This window comes from Tamandua tetradactyla, chromosome 1, assembly GCF_023851605.1.
Source record: "Tamandua tetradactyla isolate mTamTet1 chromosome 1, mTamTet1.pri, whole genome shotgun sequence".
Lineage (NCBI taxonomy): Eukaryota > Metazoa > Chordata > Mammalia > Pilosa > Myrmecophagidae > Tamandua > Tamandua tetradactyla.
Genome location: NC_135327.1, coordinates 39,984,164 through 40,008,399, shown reverse-complemented (window position 1 = coordinate 40,008,399; position 24,236 = coordinate 39,984,164). Strand labels below are relative to the sequence as shown.

Here is a 24,236-nt window from a genome sequence, read left to right as displayed (position 1 = left end):
GTATTTTCATTATCAGCTAACAGTATCAGCTGAAAACTGGATATGAGTTATAATTCCTTGCCCCCAAGAATGAAAATAACATTCCTTTAGTTCCAGTCTATATTTGCCAGCCATTTGCTAAGCATTTGTGTGGATGTGTCATTTTAAAGATGTAAAGGGAAGTCATCCAGAAGTGAAAGCACACCCCTTTTATAACCGACACTTCTTTCTCAGAGTTGGTTAGGCTGTGTGTTTCTGAGTTCCATGCTCAGCAAGAAATGTGACTCTGCAGTATAAATAGTGAAATATTTGTGGAATTAAATTATATTCTTTCTTCTAAACTAGAGTCCTTAACAGACTTATGAAAAGTTAGCATCTGTGCTCAGCATAGTCAAATATCAAAGTAGATCCCGTCTTGCTTGGCTCTGACAAAGGCTGGGGCAGAGGCTGTAGCTTCCCCGCATTCCCCTGTCAAAATGGGCCCTTCCCCTGGGGTGCACCAGTCCCAGGAAGGTTCCCCTGGCATGGGGACAGGTTGGACTGCAGGTATCGGTCACGTATCAAGTGCCTCTAGCCATGGCATGTCCCACCCGGAATTGTAACAAGAACCCTGTAAAGTGGTGGGGTGCTCTTTTTATCATCCCAATTTACCAATGAGGAAACTGAGGCTTAGAGATTTTAAATAACCCCACATGGGTTACATAGTGCAGCAGTGGGCAGCACGATTCAGACCCGAGCCCCTCTCACTCTGAAGCCAGAAATGTAGGCACAGGACAAACTGAGCTCACTACCTTCTCAGGGTCTCACCTTTTCAGTTTTACTTTCAGGGAACGTGCTGGGATATCTAAATAATTGACTAATCTGAGGTAGATTCAGATTGGGAAATATAGGGTTAAGATGGAAACCAAACTCAAATGTCTTTAGGCTCCACACTGGTAGGACCCAGGCAAGTAAATTTAAGTGAGGGAAGTGGAGGATCCTGTGGCTATAAGTCCAATGCTGCTGAAGTCACACAAATGAAATATAAATGAATGAAAGATGCTACAGGCCAAAAAGATCCCTGTACTTATCCTGTAGATGCCAGGAGGTCAGCACAGGTTCAAATCTGAACCCATGTGGTAAGCCTGGAACTTACTGAACGTGGCTCGACAACTCAGACTCCCTCTCCTTCTCTCAAAATGTAATCTGAAGCTCACTGCTGTTCCCACAGTAAAGCGTCACCCATTTTTTAGTTACCACATCAAAACTCTGTGCCTGACTCCCTCTTCCCCCCAGATCCAAGCATCACAGTTGCTATTTGGCACAGAGCCCAGAGGTTTTAATGACCTAGGCTTCACCCCTCGCCCTCGCTGTTTCCCGTTACCTGACCACATAAACTCTCAAACCCAATGACAGTTGCTTTTCATGGCACTGAGTGAGATGCCCTCCACTTTTCATCCATGAACAGATGCTAGCTCAGCATGGACACTAGGCTCTGTCAATAGACCAGAAATAGCCATGGCCACTCCCATGGACTCCCCAACGATTATTGTGGATTTTCTGGATTTACAGAGGGTGAGACCTCTGGAAGAAATGTCTCCATTGAGGAACTGTTCTGTTTGCAGCATTTCCATTTGCTAAGTAAGAAGGGCCACAGAAGAGTTGGTAGTTGGGTGGTGGCTGCCTCTAGCTCATCTTACCCTTCACTGTGATCTCCCCAGATCCTCAAAGCTGTGGGAGGAGCAAAGGAGGGGAACGTGCAGGCATGGGACAAGATAAATGGCTCAGTAAGCACCAGCCACCACGGTGGTCACCATGGGATGACAGTGGAAGTAGTAATCGTTTACACAAACATGCAGGAGTTTCATCTCAGTGTCTGGTAAAAGGGAAATAAAGAGAATAGCTTTCACTGCAGAATAACAGTAAGCCTTTTTCTCAAATGTTGAGATGGCATAACCCCATTTCCTGTCACAGTCTACCTTTCTTTCAAGGAAGTCCAGAAGTTAAATTCCACCAACTATGTTATTTTGGATTTGGTGTACAGACTTTTTCTCCTCCATATGTAGAGTTAAAGACTATGAAATATGACTTATTATAAGTCATCTCAACTCTATATATCACTTACAAAAAGCAAGCTCATCATAAGATATCTCAGATCCTTCTGTGATAGTGAAGAAAGGAGCAGATTGTAAAGCCACTGTGGTTGAGGACAGAGAGTCACTAAGGTGAAATTTTGAATAGTCAAAATTATACTTCAGAGTCCTTTAAGAAAGTTATAGCAATTATAAACAAATGTGTACCTAGCAAGAAAGCCCAAAAAAGATGAAGCAACAATTGACAGTATTTAAGGGAGATATAGAAAGTTCTAGAATAATTGGAGACTTCAATATCCCACTTTCAACAATGGATAGAACAACCAGACAGAAAATCAATAAGGAAATAGAAGACTCAAACACCTAACAAGACCTAGCAGAACAGAGTGACTGTTCCCCTGCAATCAGGCAGAGTACACATTCTTCTCAAGTGCACATGGAACATTTGCCAGGATAGACCATATGTCAAGCCACAAAACAAGACTCAATAAATTTTAAAACATTGAAATTACACAAAGTGTTCTCTCTGCCCACATGAAATTGAATTAGAAATTAATATCAGAAGGAAAAACTGAAAATCCACAAGTATGTGGAAAATAAACAATACATGCTTAAACAACCAAATGGTCAAAGAAGAAATCACAGGAAAATACTTTGAGATGAATGAAAATAAAGCATAACATACCAAAACTTTGGAATGCAGCAAAGGCAGAGGGAAATTTATAGCTACAAATGCCATAAATGAAGAAAAAAGAAAGATCTCAAATCAGTAGCCTAACTTTACACCTTAAGGACCTAAAAAGAGAAGAGCAAATTAAACCCAATGCCAGCGATAATAAAGTTAGACCAGAGATAAATAAAATAGAGACAGAAATAGAGAAAATCAGTAAAATTAAAATTGATTCTTTGAAAAGATCAACAAAATTTATAAACTTTAGCTAAAATAAGAAAAAAGTTTCAAATTACTGAAATTAGAAATGAAAGTGTGGACATTACTACTCATGGAAATAAAAAGGCATTATAGAGAACTGGAAGCATCCTCCCTGCGGCCAATAGATTTCTGGGGTCCCCATGTTTCTGGGAAGTGAAGCGTGAGGGAGCGACCCCCGACACCCCTCGTTGGTCCCACAGCGTCTCCTCCTTAGCCTGCAGAGAAGCGGGGACCGCGCGCATCGCATCGTCTCAGAGTGGAACGCCGCGTACTCGGAGCCGGCAGCGGCTCATCGAACAGCTACTGGGGGAGTGGAGACAATACAGAGCAGCTCCCGGAGCCACGACGGAGATCAAAGGGACAGCGTACCCCATCCTGGAACGGCTGACTGTCTGGGAGAACCAGCTCCGGTGAGAACACCGAGGGTCGCGGGCTTACCTGGGCGGGACGGCAAGCGGCGGGAGTCCCTCCCTTCCTCCTTCCCAGGCCAGCTGGCAGAATTGGGCAGGCGGTCCCCTCAGGCCGCGGCGGCTGGCGTCTCCACCACGAGAGGCCCCCCGGACCAACTGAAAGAGTTGGGTCAGAAATCCCCAGACTGCGGAGAACGGTGACCAGGGGGTCCCTTCCAAACACGTGACTCCCCGGTCCGCCTGGGAACAGTGCACTCTCCCGGGCTGCGACAGCTGGCGCCCTTCCACCACGCTTGGCGCCCCGGGCTGACTAGGAAATTTGGTCGGGCGCTCTCACGTGCTGCGGCGGCCGGCGACCCTCCCCGCGTTTGGACCCCCGGGCTGGCTGGCACTCTTCCAAGACGCTTCGGCTGCCAAACTCCCCTATGGCGAGAGTTTTCCAGAGTTAAAGGACCCACAGCAACTTTTACTGGTGGATCCCGTAGACAAACGTGTGCCACGAGCGCCACCTACTGGGCAGGATAAGAAAAACAGAACCCAGAGATTTCACAGAAAAATCTTACAACCTGTGGGGTCCAATACTCAGGGAAATCTGACTAAATGCCCAGACGCCAGCAGAAGATAATGGATCACACTCAGAAAATTGAAAATATGGCCCAGTCAAAGGAACAAACCAATAGTTCAAATGAGATACAGGAGCTGAAACAACTAATGCTGAATATACGAACAGAAATGGAAAACCTCTTCAAAAACGAAATCGATAAATTGAGGGAGGACATGAAGAAGACATGGGCTGAACATAAAGAAGAAATAGAAAAACTGAAAAAACATTTCACAGAGCTTATGGAAGTGAAGGATAAAGTAGAAAAGATGGAAAAAACTATGGATACCTACAATGATAGGTTTAAAGAGACAGAAGATAGAATTAGTGATTTGGAGGATGGAACATCTGAATTCCAAAAAGAAACAGAAACTATCCGGAAAAGAATGGAAAAATTCGAACAGGGTATCAGGGAACTCAAGGACAATATGAACCTCACAAATATATGTGTTGTGGGTGTCCCAGAAGGAGAAGAGAAGGGAAAAGGAGGAGAAAAACTAATGGAAGAAATTATCACTGAAAATTTCCCAACTCTTATGAAAGACCTAAAATTACAGATCCAAGAAGTGCAGCGCACCCCAAAGAGATTAGACCCAAATAGGCGTTCCCCAAGACACTTATTAGTTAGAATGTCGGAGGTCAAGGAGAAAGAGAGGATCTTGAAAGCAGCGAGAGAGAAGCAATCCATCACATACAAGGGAAACCCAATAAGACTATGTGTAGATTTCTCAGCAGAAACCATGGAAGATAGAAGACAGTGGGATGATATATTTAAGTTACTGAAAGAGAAAAACTGCCAACCAAGACTCCTATATCCAGCAAAATTGTCCTTCAAAAATGAGGGAGAAATTAAAACATTCTCAGACAAAAAGTCACTGAGAGAATTTGTGACCAAGAGACCAGCTCTGCAAGAAATACTAAAGGGAGCACTAGAGTCAGATACAAAAAGACAGAAGAGAGAGATATGGAGAAGAGTGTAGAAAGAAGGAAAGTCAGATATGATATATATAATACAAAAGACAAAATGGTAGAGGAAAGTACTACCCAAACAGTAATAACACTAAATGTTAATGGACTGAATTCCCCAATCAAAAGACATAGACTGGCAGAATGGATTAAAAAGCAGGATCCTTCTATATGCTGTCTACAGGAAACACATCTTAGACCCAAAGATAAATATAGGTTGAAAGTGAGAGGTTGGGAAAAGATATTTCATGCAAATAACAACCAGAAAAGAGCAGGAGTGGCTATACTAATATCCAACAAATTAGACTTCAAATGTAAAACAGTTAAAAGAGACAAAGAAGGACACTATCTACTAATAAAAGGAACAATTAAACAAGAAGACATAACAATCATAAATATTTACGCACCGAACCAGAATGCCCCAAAATACGTGAGGAATACACTGCAAACACTGAAAAGGGAAATAGACACATATACCATAGTTGGAGACTTCAATTCACCACTCTCATCAATGGACAGAAATTCTAAACAGAGGATCAATAAAGAAATAGAGAATCTGAATATTACTATAAATGAGCTAGACTTAACAGACATCTATAGGACATTACATCCCACAACAGCAGGATACACCTTTTTTTCAAGTGCTCATGGATCATTCTCAAAGATAGACCATATGCTGGGTCACAAAGCAAGTCTTAACAAATTTAAAAAGATTGAAATCATACACAACACTTTCTCGGATCATAAAGGAATGAAGTTGGAAATCAATAATAGGCGGAGTGCCAGAAAATTCACAAATACATGGAGGCTCAACAACACACTCTTAAACAACAAGTGGGTCAAAGAAGAAATTGCAAGAGAAATTAGTAAATACCTAGAGGCAAATGAAAATGAAAACACAACATATCAAAACTTATGGGACGCAGCAAAGGCAGTGCTAAGAGGGAAATTTATTGCCCTAAATGCCTGTATCAGAAAAGAAGAAAAGGCAAAAATGCAGGAATTAACTGTCCACTTGGAAGAACTGGAGAAAGAACGGCAAACTAATCCCAAAGCAAGCAAAAGGAAAGAAATAACAAAGATTAGAGCAGAAATAAATGAAATTGAAAACATGAAAACAATAGAGAAAATCAATAAGACCAGAAGTTGGTTCTATGAGAAAATCAATAAGATTGATGGGCCCTTAGCAAGATTGACAAAAAGAAGAAGAGAGAGGATGCAAATAAATAAGATCAGAAATGGAAGAGGAGACATAACTACTGACCTCACAGAAATAAAGGAGGTAATAACAGGATACTATGAACAACCTTATGCTAATAAATACAACAATTTAGATGAAATGGACAGGTTCCTGGAAAGACATGAACAACCAACTTTGACTCAAGAAGACATAGATGACCTCAACAAACCAATCACAAGTAAAGAGATTGAATTAGTCATTCAAAAGCTCCCTAAAAAGAAAAGTCCAGGACCAGACAGCTTCACATGTGAATTCTATCAAACATTCCAGAAGGAATTAGTACCAACTCTCCTCAAACTCTTCAAAATAATCGAAGTGGAGGGAAAACTACCTAATTCATTGTATGAAGCCAACATCACCCTCATACCAAAACCAGGCAAAGATATTACAAAAAAAGAAAACTACAGACCAATCTCTCTAATGAATATAGATGCAAAAATCCTCAATAAAATTCTAGCAAATCGTATCCAACAACACATTAAAAGAATTATACATCATGACCAAGTAGGATTCATCCCAGGTATGCAAGGATGGTTCAACATAAGAAAATCAATTAATGTAATACACCACATCAACAAATCAAAGCAGAAAAATCACATGATCATCTCAATTGATGCAGAGAAGGCATTTGACAAGATTCAACATCCTTTCCTGTTGAAAACACTTCAAAGGATAGGAATACAAGGGAACTTCCTTAAAATGATAGAGGGAATATATGAAAAACCCACAGCTAATATCATCCTCAATGGGGAAATATTGAAAACTTTCCCCCTAAGATCAGGAACAAGACAAGGATGTCCACTATCACCACTATTATTCAACATTGTGTTAGAAGTTCTAGCCAAAGCAATTAGACAAGAAAAAGAAATACAAGGCATCAAAATTGGAAAGGAAGAAGTAAAACTATCACTGTTTGCAGACGATATGATACTATACGTCGAAAACCCGGAAAAATCCACAACAAAACTACTAGAGCTAATAAATGAGTATAGCAAAGTAGCAGGCTACAAGATCAACATTCAAAAATCTGTAGCTTTTCTATACACTAGTAATGAACAAGCAGAGGGGGAAATCAAGAAACGAATCCCATTTACAATTGCAACTAAAAGAATAAAATACCTAGGAATAAATTTAACGAAAGAGACAAAAAACCTATATAAAGAAAACTACAAAAAACTGCTAAAAGAAATCACAGAAGACCTAAATAGATGGAAGGGCATACCGTGTTCATGGATTGGAAGACTAAATATAATTAAGATGTCAATCCTACCTAAACTGATCTACAGATTCAATGCAATACCAATCAAAATCCCAACAACTTATTTTTCAGAAATAGAAAAACCAATAAGCAAATTTATCTGGAAGGGCAGGGTGCCCCGAATTGCTAAAAACATCTTGAGGAAAAAAAACGAAGCTGGAGGTCTCGCGCTACCAGACTTTAAGGCATATTATGAAGCCACAGTGGTCAAAACAGCATGGTATTGGCATAAAGATAGATATATCGACCAATGGAATCGAATAGAGTGCTCAGATATAGACCCTCTCATCTATGGACATTTGATCTTTGATAAGGCAGTCAAGCCAACTCACCTGGGACAGAAGAGTCTCTTCAATAAATGGTGCCTAGAGAACTGGATATCCATATGTAAAAGAATGAAAGAAGACCCGCACCTCACACCTTATACAAAAGTTAACTCGAAATGGATCAAAGATCTAAACATTAGGTCTAAGACCATAAAACAGTTAGAGGAAAATGTAGGGAGATATCTTATGAATCTTACAACTGGAGGTGGTTTTATGGACCTTAAACCTAAAACAAAAGCACTGAAGAAAGAAATAAATAAATGGGAACTCCTCAAAATTAAACACTTTTGTGCATCAAAGAACTTCATCAAGAAAGTAGAAAGACAGCCTACACAATGGGAGATAATATTTGGAAATGACATATCAGATAAAGGTCTAGTATCCAGAATATGTAAAGAGATTGTTCAACTCAACAACAAAAAGACAGCCAACCCAATTACAAAATGGGAAAAAGACTTGAACAGACACCTACCAGAAGAGGAAATACGGATGGCCAAGAGGCACATGAAGAAATGCTCAATGTCCCTGGCCATTAGAGAAATGCAAATCAAAACCACAATGAGATATCATCTCACACCCACCAGAATGGCCATTATCAACAAAACAGAAAATGACAAGTGCTGGAGAGGATGCGGGGAAAGAGGCACACTTATCCACTGTTGGTGGGAATGTCAAATGGTGCAACCACTGTGGAAGGCAGTTTGGCGGTTGCTCAAAAAGCTGAATATAGAATTGCCCTACGACCCAGCAATACCATTGCTAGGTATCTACTCAAAGGACTTAAGGGCAAAGACACAAACGGACATTTGCACACCAATGTTTATAGCAGCGTTATTTACAATTGCAAAGAGATGGAAACAGCCAAAATGTCCATCAACAGAAGAATGGCTAAATAAACTGTGGTATGTACATACAATGGAATATTATGCAGCTTTAAGACAAAATAAACTTATGAAGCATGTAATAACATGGATGGACCTAGAGAATATTATGCTGAGTGAGTCCAGCCAAAAACTAAAGGACAAATACTGTATGGTCCCACTGATGTGAACAGACATTCGAGAATAAACTTGAAGTATGTCATTGGTAACAGAGTCCGGCAGGAGTTAGAAACAGGGTAAGATAATGGGTAATTGGAGCGGAAGGAATACAGACTGTGCAACAGGACTAGATACAAAAACTCAAAAATGGACAGCACAATAATACCTAATTGTAAAGTAATCATGTTTAAACACTGAATGAAGCTGCATCTGAGCTATAGGGTTTTTTTATTGTCGTTTTTTACTATTATTACTACTTTTATTTGTTTTCTCTATATTAACATTTTATATCTTTTTCTGTTGTGTTGCTAGTTCTTCTAAACCGATGCAAATGTACTAAGAAACGATGATCATGCATCTGTGTGATGATGTTAAGAATTACTGAGTGCATATGTAGAACGGTATGATTTCTGAATGTTGTGTTAATTTCTTTTTTTTTTCTTTTTTTCTTTCTTTCCGTTAATAAAAAAAATAAAAAAAAGGAAAAAAATAAGAAAAAATAAATAAAAAAAAATGTAAAGCAGTGCCACAGAAAAAAAAGGCATTATAATAAAATACTATGAACAATTATGCCAACAAACTAGATAACTTAGATTAAATGGACAAATTACTAGAAACACAAAAATTACCAAAAGTGGCTCAAGAAATAGAAAATCTAAACAGACCTATAACAAGTAAAAAGACTGATGCAATAATAAAAATCCTCCCAACAAAGAAAAGCCCAGGATCAGATGGTTTCACTAGTAAATTCTGCCAAACACTTAAAGAAGAATTAACAGAAATCCCTCTCAAACTTCCCCCCTAATCCATTTTATGAATCCAGCTTTACTCTTGATAACAAAGCCAGACAAAGTCTCACAAAGAAACAAAACTACAAACCACTATCACTTTTGAAAATAGATGCAAAAAGTCTTCAAAGAAATACTAGCAAACCAAATCCAGCAACATATTAAAAGAATTATACACCAACACATTTGAATAGATATGTCTCTAAAGAAGATATGCAGGTAGCCAACAAGCACATGAGAAGATTTTATTATTCATCATTATTCATTAGGGAAATACAAATCAAAACCCTCCTTCATACCCACTACTGGCTATAATTTAAAATTGGAAAATCACAAGTGTTGGCATGGATGGGGAGATTGGAACCCTTGTATATTACTGGTAAAAACATAACATGATGCAGCTGCAGCTGCTGTGCAAACCAGCTTGGCAGTTCCTCAAGAGCAACCATAGATCCAGCAGTTCCTCTTGTAGGTCCATGCCCTAAAGAACAGGAAGCAAGTATTCAAACAAATATTTGTACATAAATGTTCGTAGCAGCACCATTTACAGAAGCCAAAAGGTGGAAACAACCAAATATCCACCAACAGATGAATGCGTATACAAAGTGCTACATCATTACATCCATACAATGTTATATTGTTCAGTCATAAAAAGGAATGAAATCCTGGTATGTTGTACAACAGGGACAGACATCAAAACATTATGCTAGCTAAGTGAAAGAAGCCAGACATAAAAGTTTACATATTATTTTTATTACTTCGGAATTTTAAAATTTTTTCAGGAGGGAGACAAGAGTCAGGCATGACTGCTGGTGGCAATTGACAGTTCACTCCCACAGGGCTGGGGGTTGGTCTCCCATAGGAGAAGGGGGAGCATGTGACCACCTAGTATGTGAGTTGGGGGAGTTCTCAGATTCCCACTGGAGCTTTTCTGTTTCTAATGCAAAGATTTTTCAGTCTGTTTCTAATGCAAAGATTTTTCACACACAGCAAAACAAATTCTAAGAGCTTTAAAGCGAGCAAAAAATTAGCCAATCATTACATCAAATGATGCACAAGTCAGTCCAAGATGGGCAAATCTGCCCCCGTCTGTCAGACAAAGTACTATTGTCAATGGCAAGATGCCAATGCTGTGATGGGGTGGGTACAGGAGAGGGATGCTGGGAGGGCACAGCCAGCCTGCGCATAGGTGTGTGTGCATGTGAGCATGTGTGTGTGCATGTGTGCTCTATGCAGGTGTGCACGTGCATGCATGACAGCATACATATATACACAAGTGTGTGTGTGTGTGTGTGTGTGTACGGGTACACAGCCAGCGGTGAGTGGCAGGGCAGGTTGGCCTGGGGGAACAGCAAGTGGTAGATGAACAAGCGGCTCCACTCTTAGGCTCAGCTGCAGAGAAGGAACAAGACTGACTGTCGGCTTCCGAGTGCACGGCTGAGTCCAGGGAGGCCAGGGGCGGGGGCCCAGCAATAGGCAAGCCTACCTGGGCCCCACAAGGCCCCACAGACCGAGAGCTACCGTGCCCTCCTTGTCCTTCCCATGGGGTCGGGGGTAGGATGGCAGCGCCCCTGGCCGAGTGGAAGCTCCTGCACAGCAGATGTATCTGACAACTTGAGGACAGCTAAGTCTCTGAGAAGGTGCCAGGGCTTGACAGAAGGGTGTGGAGCCATCAGAAACCAACTGCTCCTCTGCCCCGTCAGCCAGACCCAGCACCTGGCATCTGCACCCCCTGGTGGCCAGAGCACCTGAGCCAGGCTGCAGGGAGGGCCTGGGCGTGGCCCCTGCACTAAGGGCCTGAGCAGGGAGAGGCAGCAGCAAGGGCAGCGGGCGTACCGGGGGGTGGGGTGGGGGGGGTGGCCAGCAGCCCGGCCGGGGCCATCGTGGAGAGTGTGCTGGGTCAGGCACCGGCTGGTTCACCGACCAGATCTGGACCCAGTTCCCTTCCCTGACCCCAGCAATAAGCCCCATAACGCAGTGAACACAGCATCTCACCAGGCACTCGATTCTCTTGTGCCAGTGACTGTGGGCAGGCTGAAGCCAATGTGGGGGACACATGGGCAGGTCTGTGGCTCTCTTGGGGTCTGGTTGCTACCTGCAGGACACTCGGGAACTGGGGTAAACTCAGTGGTTACCCTGAGAGGTAAAAGATCACACTGAGAGGTGAGGTGGTCTCACTGTGAGAACTGAGCTATTCACACTGAGAGTTGAGTATTCCCACTGAGAAGGGAGGTGGTCCCATGAAGGGAGGACCACCACCGTGTGAGGAGAGCTGGCCACAGTGTGAAGGGGCAATGGTGTGATGTGAGGGGAGTCTGTCACGCTGAGAGCTGCCATGCTCCCACCACCAGCGGGGAACTGAGCACACCATGACAGTAAAAAGGCCGCCCGGAGAAGGGGGGTGGTGCATTCTCTGAGGTGAGAAGCACCCACGGTGAGGGATGAGCTGGGCCATGTGTCAGAGGTAAGGTCACACTCTGAGAGGAGAGGCAGCCAAAGTTTGAGCTGAGACCGTCACTACACTGAGAAGCAAATGCACAAAATCTCTTTTTAATCTAGAGCTGTATTGGTTTTAGTAAAGTTAAAAGTTCCATTTTCTGACTTGACACTTCTCACCCCAGTGTCAGAACAGCTTCATATAACATGAGACATTGCAGAATGTACTTTTGGGACGCGTTAGGGGCACTCAAACGTTCCACCCCCCCCCCCCCCCAATATTTAGTTCTTGGCCTCAGTTGCCTTTCTCTAGCTCAGCACCTTTCTTGGGCTGAATAAAGCTGAATTTTTGTGGCCTCAACTGACTGTTCTTCCAAGTGCTGTATGTATAGCTTCAGACACCTAGTAGGGTCTTGCTTAACTAACCAAGTGATAATTAACTTGTGCCTCCAGAGATTTTGAATCTATTTTTCTATCTATGCGTTTTTACCTTTAATGAGTTGATTATCTAGCAGAACTCTGCAAGTAATCTGCTTTAACTTTCCATTGAAAATGAAACTAATTGTCACAAGCTCAAATAAAGACACTATGGAAGCCCACGTGACTCTTTCTTTACGTAATGATTATTGCAATGTTCGGAAAGCACACAGCTCAAACGCTGGTGAGAGCTTTCTCTAACAACCCTACTCTAGATGGACAGATGTGCAATCAAGCAAATGTGGTTAAATGTTAACTGCCAAATCCAGGTGGTAGGTATTTGGATATTCACTGTACAATTAAGGTGACTTGTCTGTATGCTTAAAAATGTTTATAATTGAATGTTGGGGAAATCCTTACTGCATTATAGATATACACAGCAGCACATGAGTCTTAGTTTCAGATAGCTTTGTTCCCTCTGAGCCCTGTCTTTAAAGATATTAATGAATCTGACTTTGCTAAGAATGTATTTTAAGGGGTTTTAGTCCTATTTCTTGGGGGTTATAACTAAGTAAAATAAGCTGTGCTTTATGTGTTTTCATATAAGAATGTTTACTCAATCCCTTTCTTAATTTTTTTTAAAACTAGAGTGATCTATAGGTCATTATATGTGAAAGTTGAAGTCTTACAATCACCATCCTTAGGGAGCTAAGCACAATCTTTTTCATTATAGTGTAACTTTAATTATGGTGCTAAAGTCAAGTAAACTGTGTGTGTGACCTCATGCTGTATGTTCCAGGAGGAAGACCTTCCTTCCATAGAAAAGCTAGCCCATCAGATAGAAGATGAGGAAATAAGCCTTCATGAGAAACCCAGAAAATACCTCCAAAGAGTTTTCCAGGAAACCATCTATAAAAGCCTGGTGGAGAAGAGCGTCCTTGACTACCTGCACTATAACCATTACCACCTGCCCATGTATGCGTGGCCAGGCATCATCTAGTGTGGCCCCGTGCATTTGGTTCCTGGAATCGCGCAGTATAAATAGGAAACTTCTCTGAAATCTTGGCTTGAAGCCAAGCATCACATTTTGGTCCTTTCTTCTGTGCCCTAACCGATGCCTGTAGTTATAGATTCTTCCAGTAGGTGGCGGAGAGCCGTGCGTCTCTCCTGGGGTAGGGAGACGCTTTACAAAGTCCAGACCTGTTCCTGTGCAGAATAATAATCCATTTCAGCAATAAAGTGAGATCATACTTTATAAAACTTGTTTTTATTTTGTGTGTGATTCTTTTTGCTTTCCTGGAATGTTCTATGGCCGCCCTTGTTAGTTCTTCCCGTGTTCACCCAGTACTACTTGTGGGGATAAAAATGGATTCCTTGTGCCCAGAATGGAAAATTAGTAAAGAGCCGATGAGATATTAAATCTGTAATCCGCCCTCAGAAGGACTGACAATGTAAGAGAGTTTACCTGAACTTCTGCAATGGGAAGGCTTACCTGTATTTCCCTTCCCTATTGCAGATCACAAGCATAAATGTCCTGAAATAGTGTAAGATCAAGAAACCCACATGCAGTTTTAGATTGTTATAAATAAAATAAAATAATTAATCTGGTTCATTTTCTTCGACCTGGAGCATGGTTGCTTTGCATCAAGAGGTCTCTGGTGCACGTCCACTGTAACGTGGGTCGGAAACCCTCTCATAAGTGAAGCAAATTAATTGCCCACTGGAAAACCCAGTCTCACAAACCAGCAGGAACAGCACATAAGGCAAGACTGTTTTTTGTTTAATGATTTGGATCTCTTTCAGTAGATAGCGTGACACAATTTGTGACTGAATTTTTGACCAGCAGGGCTTAATACTGGTTTCATAGACACAATTCCAGTTTTGTTCATTATTTGTATTTTTGTTAACATTTAGCAGAAGTTGGCTCAGTTACAAGGAGGACCCAGCTATTAGGAGGGGAAAAATCACAGTCGCCATTACAGAATTATACAGCCATCAGCTAACCCTTTGCTGAATTATTTGCAACCTCAAAGTTGCTTGATACTTCTCAAAAATAAAGGTGTTTCCAAATGCTAAACCCTGATTTTTCCAAGGTAGGCAAAGGTCAGCAATGAATGCTATTAATTCCTTCACAGGGGTGTTTTACAGAAATGCCCAAGTCTTTAGAGGGAGGGCCCAGCTTCAGCCACCTGGTGCAAACTGTGCGACTTGAATGGGGAACAACTGCTACTGGTCCCCCCTTCAAAATGCAGACACAGCACACATGGAACTGGATCTCAGGGGCCTAAGAGTGAGTAAGGTCAAGCAAGCCCCCCATCCTGCCCCCTGCCCCTGAGAGGATGGGGTCAAATTCATCAGCAACTGGACAGATTCCTGTGACAGGCCTACGACCCTTGGCTGGAGAATAACAGAACCACCCCAGATCAGCAGTCACCACTTCCCTGACCAAGCATTACCGCAAAAAAGCCCCTACCCACATAGAAGTGCCAGTACTAACCCTGATATGGAATCGGGTATAAATTAGATGAAAATAGTTTCCTTCTGCTGCCTTTTTTTTTTTTTTAATGTGTGTGTGGGTGTTTTTTTTTTTTGGCGGGGGGCGGGGGTGTTGGTGCCTGGGTCTGGAATCGAACCCGAGGAATTCTAACACTGAACTACTCACACACCTCCATTGCTGCTTTTTAAAAGCAGTCTTGGGCATCTGTAAGTACAATGGCAGCTCGAAAAATATCTGGAATATACTTTAGACAACAGAGCATTTTTGCCGTGGTTATTTTAACTATCATCTCACATTCAGCAAGTTGGTGATTTCCTGAATCCAGGCAGGTGTTTTCACACATATGTGTAAACTTGAGGGCTTTAGCACTGAGGAACAGGTTTCCTAAGAGAGGAATTCAAGAGTCCTTGGTTAGAGCTTGAAATAAGCCATTTTGAGGGCTTGGGACAAATAGAGTTCTTCGCCACTTCTGACCGCCCAGCAGGGCTCCCGAGACCCACGTCTGGGTGTCCAGAGTGTAAATTCTAGAGTGCCGCAGGCTGGCCCGTCTTGGCTGTTGAGCTGAGGACATTCGGGCCTCAAAGCCAGATCTTAGAATTCTACACTTTTGAACAAAGAATGCTGACCCACACACCAAAGGTAATTTTCAAAAGTTTCAATCCCCAAATTCCTTGCAGCAACCCTGCCTCCTTCAAGCCTCCCCCCAGCTCCTGTCACAAGCCGGGGTTTTCATGAAAAGCCTGGCCACCTCAGGCCCAAAGCAGGCTGTGTGATGACACTGCAATGGCACCAAAAGGCAAAAGATAAACGAAAGGTGCAGTGCGACAGGAAGGGAACTCTGCACCTCAGCTGATCAATATTTTCCCCTTAGAAGAGGGGCGCTGGGGTTAGGAGGGAGAGGGAGTGCTAGCTAAGAAGCAGGGAGCTCGAAAGGCATCCAGTGTGAGAAGCTGTTGATTATTTTCTGCTTGAGAGAAGAGGTGCTGCTGCGGCTGGGCGGAGGCGGGCGAGGGCAGCTGTATGCTAATGCCCGGGAAGCCAAGCCTGCACCCCCGTTAGAGCGGGCGGCCAGGAGGCCACACGTCGCTGAACAAATAGGCCCTCTCTAGACAAATAAAATAACACACGTCGACCTGCGGGGAGGGAAAGGAGAGGGTGGAGGGAAAGTCAGAGGGGGAGAAAAGTGAGGGGAGAGAGAAGGAGGGGGGAGAAAGAGAAGGGAAGAGAAAGGGAGAACGGAGGGAGAGGTGGGGAGGAGGACGGAGGAGGAAGGAAGAGAAAGGGAGGAGAGGAAAGACAACAGGGAGGGGGTGGTGAGGGAAGCCAGCGATGGAGAGAGACAGAAGTGAGGGAGGAGAAAGGGAGAAAGAGTTGGAGAGTGAGAGGGACTGGGGGCGGAGGAGGGTGCGGAGGATTGGAGGGAAAGAGAAGAAAGAAGAGAGGAGTGAAAGATTGAAAGAGACAGAAAGGAGGAAGAGTTGGGACAGGGGAGAGAAATGGAAGGACAGAGAGGAAAGGAAGGAGAGAACGGGAAACTTGGGTGAGGGTGGGGGTGAGAGGAGGGAGAAAGGGTAAGAGGAGATAGGCGGGCAGAAAAACACCCCCAGCCCAAGGACAGGTGTAAGAAAGGGGGCACTCGGCCAAGGCAAAATTTGCGCCCCTCGTGGTGCCCCTGGACCTTCGCTATCCCAGCACCCACCCTGGGATGTTTAGCGGGGGAGTAGGGAGAGGATGCCGGTCTGGGCCTCCGTGGCCTTTTTGCCCAGATTTTGCTCGGGGGTTGCCAGGGCCTTTCTGGAGGCGAAGGCGCCGAGGGTGGGGTTGGCCCGGCGCGCGAGGTGCAAGCAGGCCTCGGCTGAGCCCCGCCGCGATGCTACTCGGCTTCGTTCAGTGCCGGCCCGCCTGGTGCTGGCCTCATTCTCTGGCTAGGACCGTCCCACATGTTCTGGCTTCCCCTCCACCAGCCCTTGCCATGCCCACCCTTCCTGCTGCCCGGCCCGGGGCCTCTCTGTTCCCCTCCACCCCTAGCCTCCCACCCGAGGTAAAAGCAAATAGCCCCGAGGGCACTTCAGGAAGCATGCAGGGCCCCGACGGCACACTCGGGGATAAAAGGGGACACTGTCGACCCCGCTCGCAGAATGGGTGTGCGGCAGATTGCCGGGGGGAGGGGGCACGTTAAACTCGAGGGGAGGGAACTACTTGAGCGCGGTCCTTCCCCGCGCCCAGCGCAGCCTCGCGGGCCCCCCTTGTTCTCCCTCTTTCAGGCGCTTTCCTTTTGTGTGGAATTATTTGAACGCGAGATCCTTGGCAGCTTTATGCTAATGTGCCGAACAAAGGCAATGGCCGGCGGGCGGGGGCCCTGGAAGGTGCGCAGGGGCCGGGCGGGGCGTGCGTGCGTGCGTGTGTGTGTGTGTGTGTGTGTGTGTGTGTGCTGCGCGTGGCTCTCGCGTGCCCCTCGGACAGCCACAGCCACCCCTCATTCCTGCGAACACAAAGCCGCTTGCGCGCACTGCGCACCCCGGCGCGGGCCCCTCGGGGACCTGCCTGCCTGGCGGCTGGCACTGCGGTGGGAACACCGCCGGGGCTCGTAAGGACCGAGAGCCGGGGCTGGGGACCTCTGCGAAGCCGGGAGAGGGGTCCGCAGCAGGGTGGGGACGGGAGGGGGACGCTGACAACTCCCGCCGGGCGTCTCCAAACGAGCCGCCTGTCACCGGTGAGATCGCCGAGCCTCTCGTCTTCTCCTCAAGAGAGCTCCAGAGCGGCCTGGACTCCCCGACACCCCAGGGGGCCAACTCCTCGGCCGCAATTCCCGGGGGTTAGCCTTTATTCCCAAGCTCCGAGCTTTCCAGAAATTCCGTGGAGCCTCAACTCCTGGTTCTGGGCCGGCCCGGGGGTCACTCTGCACCCTAGCGCGCGACCCGACGTCAGCCCGGGACTCCGGGACAGGAGGGCTCGGAGCGCCTGCGGCCTTCGGAGGAGGAACCCACAGCGGAGTGTCTACAAGGACAAGAAGCAAAGGGACACCCGGGTATTTCCAAAGCGCGGGTCAGGCCCCGGCAGCTAGGAGAGGAGCCGCCGCGCGCTGGGAAGAATCCATCCGGGCCCTGCCCTGGATCCCGCTGCTCAGTGACTCCCGCGGCCGCCTCCTAGCTGCCCCCACCCCGGGGTTCCCAAACCCAACTCCACGCGGCCTCTTCTCCAAATGGCAGTGCGCAAAAGCCGGCCGCGGCGGCGCAGCGTGGTGGAGCTTTACTCCTACTAGAGGAAGACAAATATCTGACCCGATGTCCCCATCCCCGGGGGCGCAGATTCTGAGAAATAAAATCACGCAGAAAGCGGCGGAGACCCGCGACCCCGCGTGCGGTTGCACCTGCTTGGAGGTTGCTGGTGTGTGCGCGCGCACAGCTTGATTTTTCTCCAGTTCCGGGTTATGGAATTAGTTTCTTATACTTGGGCCTTTCAAGTTTCCATTTATCTTGAATGTACCGGTCTGAAAGCAGATTTCATTTCCACTTGCAAGACTAGAAACCACAAATAAAGAAAAAGAAACGGAGTTGTTGAATCTCAGTGTCTCAATAGCGTTCAATAGATTCCCTCGATTCAGAGCCCTGTCCGAATTCGTTGCATTCAGGCAGGGGTTTGGGTTTTTGTTTTGTGTGGTTTTTTTTTACCCCCGTCCCACCCCCACCCCTTCTTTACAATTATGGGTGGTGTTGTTTTTAAAGGATTCACAAGGTGACTAACTCTCCCTGTTATCTGTTGAATGAAGAGTGCTACATATGCAAGACCAAATACCCCGCAGTCAGTTGGGGACGGCCGGCCGAGCACCCGCCCTATTATTCCACAATCCAGATGGGATTCGTGATTAGAAAATAAAATTGGCTGGAGCTGTCCCGGAATCCTTTCCTCACTTCTAATTTCATCAGCGATATTAATCAGTGCTCAAAAGAGCAAGGAAATAACATCAGTTACTGTTAGATGGAGACGTATAAATTTAGGTATCCTCGTTTTCGGATGTCTAACTTTTGTAGGACCACCATTCAGAGGACTTCGTATTTTTTAAAAGAGCGCGAAATCTTTCAAAACATATTACATTGTATTTATTCTTGTCTTTCCAGTCGGTGGGTTAAAAACATATCGCAAGCATAAAACCACCAAATCTCTTTCCCCTCAACAAACGAAAGATTCCCTAACAACTGTCCCCAACACACGTTATTACTCATTTGAACGCTGAAAAAAAAATCTGTTTAATTTCCACGCCAGGGTATTTTCAGAGGGAAAATCCAAAAACAATTAAATGCCTTCAGTGGAATTAAACACAAGCAAAACTCAGCAAACTCTATCTGGATGCAAAAAAGGAGGGGGGGAGCTTTGCAAAATCATTCTTTTCTTCTCTTTCAATAAAGTGACATTTTACCCCACAATATATGACATTTTAGGTGGCTTTGCTATATGCTCTCCCATGATGGACGATCAGGACCACAAGGCACACACACTCCCCCCTCCCCGTGAATCTGCCTTTTGTGTTTTCTTGGGGCTGAGTTGGGAAGTGGCTGGAAGCAGAGGGCCGGGGTCTACGGCCAAGCCGGACGGCGGCTGGGGTGGGGTGGGGTGGGAGGGGTCTTTCCTGTTGTCTTCTCCTGGTGGCACGGGAGAGGCGGATTGTCCTCTCCAAGGCCTCAGCCTGCCTCAGAGGACAGATTGCCCCCCTCCCCCCGGCCGGCAGCACGCGTCTCTTTTGCGTCCAGATTGGCCGCGGCCGGCGCTCAATAGCGGGAGGTTAATTTCCTTCACAAAGGTGAAGGGGGCACGGCTCCGGGGGGGCCCCTGCGCCCAGACAGGCGGCCCCTTTATTCCGCAGCGCCTTGATTGGAGCCCTTGATTTAGCATCTGATGTCAACCCGCAGACAAAATGCCCGCTCGGAATGAAAATGTATGAGGCCTGGCGGGGAGGACGGAGACCAACTTCATCCGCGCCGCGCGTTTCGGGTTTGGCCAAATTCACTCAAATTCACCAAGGCCTGTGCGGCTCGGGGGACTCCGAGCGGCCTGGGCAGGGGCCAATCCCTGAGCCTCGAGGTACTTAAAAATTTCCAAAAAAGTTCAGAAATTCGCGTTCCTATAGGAACCCAGCCCGCCCTCGCCTCCTGCAGCACCCTGTCTGCTGGCAATTGAATAAGTGAGGTGACAACCGTTTCTCAAACTCGAGAGAAATCTTCCCGAGACTCGCGGCCGCGCTGAGCCTGTGGGCACCAACAACTACCCTCAGGTACAGTCCTACAGGCCAAACTCTCCATCCAAACTCGCAACTCGCGCGTCCCACTTTCCCTTGGACCTGGGGTCCCGCGGCCCACCCATCCGAGGCGTGGGCTCTCGGCTGTTCCGGCTTGGCAGCTATTTTCGATTCTTAATTATTTCCCAAACAGCACGCGGAGCGCCTGAGCCGCCCCCGGCCCGCTTTCCTCTCTGGGCGCCTGCTGCTGCCCCCTCCGGCCCCCACCCAATCAGCGCGCACAACTTCCCCCTCCGCTCCGCCGTGCGCATTGAACCCTCCTGACATATTTGGGGCCATTCTTCTCCTTTGTTGCTATTTTGCTCGCGACCCGCGGGTAATCCCTGCGCGGGAGGGGGCGCGCACATTGTCGCGCTGATGGACGGGCCCATTTGGCTGCTCCGCGCCCCCCGGAGGAGAGACACAAAGCCCAGGCACGTGCGCCTCCGCATAGAGGAGCAGCAGACCGTGAAGGGAGGCGGAGCCGGGCGTGTGCCGGGGCCGGGCGGGGCGGCGAGGGGCGCGCGCGGGGGCCGGCGCCCTCAGGTACATCTGCCGCACCTACCAGCCGACCCCGAGTCTCGGCCCCCTTTTTTGCAGCCCTGTCACCCTCCCACCCTACCAGACGGAGGAGCTGCGGCCGCCCTGATTGGCTCCGGGGGAAGCGGGAGGCGAGAACAATGGCCCCCTCCCCCAGTTAAAAGGGAGCGGCGCCCGGGCCCGGGGACTGGGACGCGCGTGCAGGGCGCAGAGCCGGGCCGAGTCCCCACCGGCGCCACGCGAGTCCCGCCGCCGCTGAGCCCGGGCCATGGGCCGGGGCCACTGAGGGCCGCCGGGGTCGAACGCGGATAAGGGGACCGAGCCAGTGCCGTGTCCTCGCGCCGCGCCAAGATGCCCCGCGGCTTCCTGGTGAAACGCAGCAAGAAGTCTACGCCCGTGTCCTACCGGGTCCGCAGCGGCGAGGACGGTGACCGCGCGTTGCTGCTCTCGCCCGGCTGCGGGGGCGCCCGCGCGGAAACCCCCGCGCCGAACCCGGGGCCAGGCCCTCTGCCGCCGCCGGTCGAGCGCGCCCATGCAGTGCTCGCTGCCGCGCTCGCCTGCGCGCCGGGCCCACCGCCACCCCCGCCAGGCCCGCGGGCCGCCCATTTCGGCAACCCTGAGGCCGCGCACCCAGCGCCGCTCTACAGCCCCACGCGGCCGGTGAGCCGCGAGCACGAGAAACACAAGTACTTCGAGCGCAGCTTCAACCTCGGCTCGCCGGTCTCGGCCGAGTCCTTCCCCACGCCCGCTGCGCTGCTCGGAGGCGGCGCCGGCGGCGGCGGGAACGGCGCGGGCGGCGGCGGCGGCACCTGCGGCGGCGACCCGCTGCTCTTCGCGCCCGCTGAGCTCAAGATGGGCACCGCGTTCGCGGCGGGGGCCGAGGCGGCCCGCGGCCCCGGGCCTGCGCCCCCGCTTACTCCCGCCGCCGCCCTGCGGCCCCCGGGCAAGCGTCCTACGCCCCAGGCCGCCGCTGCCGCTGCTGAGCCTCCCGCCAAGGTAGCCAAGGCCCCCGGTGCCAAGAAGCCCAAGGCCATCCGCAAGCTGCACTTCGAGGACGAGGTGACCACGTCGCCGGTGCTGGGGCTCAAGATCAAGGAGGGCCCGGTGGAAGGGCCGCGGGGCCGCGCTGGGGGCGCGGCGCGGCCACTGGGAGAGTTCATCTGTCAGCTGTGTAAAGAGGAGTACGCCGACCCGTTCGCACTGGCGCAGCATAAGTGCTCGCGCATCGTGCGCGTGGAGTACCGGTGCCCCGAGTGCGCCAAGGTCTTCAGCTGCCCGGCCAACCTGGCTTCGCACCGCCGCTGGCATAAACCGCGACCCGCGCCAGCCGCCGCCCGCGCACCCGAGCCCGAGGCCGCAGCCAGGGCTGAGGCGCGGGAGGCGACCGGCGGCGGCAGCGATCGCGACACGCCGAGCCCCGGCGGCGTGTCCGAGTCGGGCTCCGAGGACGGGCTCTACGAGTGCCATCACTGCGCCAAGAAGTTCCGCCGCCAGGCCTATCTGCGCAAGCACCTGCTCGCGCACCACCAGGCGCTGCAGGCCAAGGGCGCGCCGCCCGCGTCCCCGGCCGAGGACCTACTGGCTCTGTACCCCGGGCCCGACGAGAAGATGCCCCAGGAGGCGGCCGGCGACAGCGAGGCGGCCGGCGTACTGGGCCTGAGTGCGCCCACCGAGTGCCACCTGTGCCCGGTGTGCGGGGAGACGTTCCCCAGCAAGGGCGCTCAGGAGCGTCACCTGCGCCTGCTGCACGCCGCCCAGGTGTTCCCCTGCAAGTACTGCCCGGCCACCTTCTACAGCTCGCCGGGCCTCACGCGGCACATCAACAAGTGCCACCCGTCCGAGAACAGACAGGTGATTCTCCTGCAGGTGCCTGTGCGTCCGGCCTGCTAGAGCGCGCCCTCCACCCTGGCCCCCAGAACTGTGCCTTCGTTTAGAGACCCACAAAGAACGCGCCGCGGGCGGGCCGCGCGCCCTGCGCGCCCCGAACCAGCGCTCGCGCGAGGGGTACCCATCCCACGTGAAAGTGTCGTCTCGGCTTCTCGGTGTGGCGTGACGGTAACCCCGACCCTCTCGTCGTGACTCCTTTTGGAACCCCTCTCCTTTTTCGTTGTCCTCCCCACCCCCATCCCCGATGGCGCAACAGGAGCCCATCTCTTTCTGTACTAGGGAGAAAAGCTGTACGCGTTTGTCTTGTGGTTGGAAGCCTCCCTTTGGAAGGGGGCCGCTGTTTTTCTTGCTAGTTCTCGCTGTGTTCATGGTCTAGAAATGCGGTTCGCTCTCGCCTACCAGTCTCTGCTCTCTCTGTAGCTACGGGTTGTTTTGGGTGAATCTCGACGAATAAATGCCTTTATATTTCACAGGCTGTAAATTGAACTTCCTACAGGATTAGCTTTATTATGGCTTGTGAACTGCTGGAGTTTGGCTTTACCTTTTTGTATGTGAACAAATCGAATTGCTTAAAAAAAAAAAAGAGTCTTCTTTAGTATAGCCACAAATGCCTTGAACTGTTGTCTGGGATTGTTTTGGGGGGAGGGAGGGGAATTTTCAGAAGATGCTGTAGAAACTGCCTCAATATTTCACATCAGATTTTTTGGTTTGATCATCCTTGTTGAGAGGTAGATCTATATGAGTTTCCTCCAAATGTATATGTTGATTTAAGAGTAATTGTTATTTATTCTTTATTTATTTATATTAATTATGGAGATTATGATATTATTTGATTGCAGATCTTTTTTTTTTTTTGGTGCGCTTTCCCGCCCCCACCCCCCGCCACTCTTGACATTTCACTGTGCATTTTAGAAGAGAGCCTTTTTCTAAAGGGATCTGCTAAAAGTTTTAACTTTTATACCTATCTGAGCGAATTACAGACAACCTACCATTTTATTCTGCTTAGAGGACCTCCGAGGCCCTTGTACAACTCTTACTTTTAAATGCAATCTCTTTTCTACATACATTATTTTCTTAATTGTTAGCTATTTATAGAAAGCTTCAATAGAACTGTTTCAACTGTATAACTATTTACTATTCAAATAAAATATTTTCAAAGTCAAAATAAGGTGGACTTATTTCTGCATTCCATGGTTTCAGTAAGGATTTACAACAGTTTTGTGGTTACTTAAAAAGTCTTTCTCCCCCCACCCCCCCATCTCTCCCATTCTCTCTCTCTTTCCTTTCTAAGAAAATCACCACCACCATCACTGGGATTGTGGATCCTTAGAGTTGAGCCTGAACACTGGGTTTTGCCCTAGAACAGCTAACTGGGAGCTGAAGGCTTTTTGGGGGGTCCTTAGAAAAGTACTGGAAGTTTGGGCAAAACGAAGGCCCTGCCCGTCTTCTTCTGAGAAGCCTAGATAAGTGTCCACAAGAATCTATCCTTTCAACCAAGGGGATGCAGGAACACTAATTTAGCAAACCCTCTATTTCCCAATAGAGGGGCTCAGCGTAATAGGAATTCCTAAAAATA

General features: G+C 48.0%; 2 protein-coding genes across 10 annotated transcripts in view; both read left to right on the top strand.

Annotated features, from left to right (window-relative positions):
* Window positions 1-13,709, top strand: part of CFAP61 (cilia and flagella associated protein 61) — a 355,256-nt gene extending 341,547 nt beyond the window's left edge. For 8 of the 9 annotated variants that reach the window (XM_077114804.1, XM_077114796.1, XM_077114791.1 and 5 more), the window contains one exon: window positions 13,264-13,709. In XM_077114804.1, the coding sequence (XP_076970919.1) occupies window positions 13,264-13,464 (201 nt within the window). In that variant the 3' untranslated portion in view covers window positions 13,465-13,709. The remainder of the gene's footprint in view (window positions 1-13,263) is intronic. The other variant, XR_013157060.1, reaches the window with a different exon arrangement.
* Window positions 13,710-21,073: 7,364 nt separating this feature from the next.
* On the top strand, window positions 21,074-23,813 carry INSM1 (INSM transcriptional repressor 1). Its single transcript, XM_077160856.1, has one exon. The coding sequence runs from the start codon at window positions 21,125-21,127 to the stop codon at window positions 22,661-22,663; it is 1,539 nt and encodes a 512-aa protein (XP_077016971.1). The 5' UTR covers window positions 21,074-21,124; the 3' UTR covers window positions 22,664-23,813.
* Window positions 23,814-24,236: the final 423 nt, after the last annotated feature.

Bases quoted from the DNA above. Each gene is read 5' to 3' on its own strand.
- INSM1 (XM_077160856.1), top strand. From the start codon at position 21,125: ATGCCCCGCGGCTTCCTGGTGAAACGCAGCAAGAAGTCTACGCCCGTG.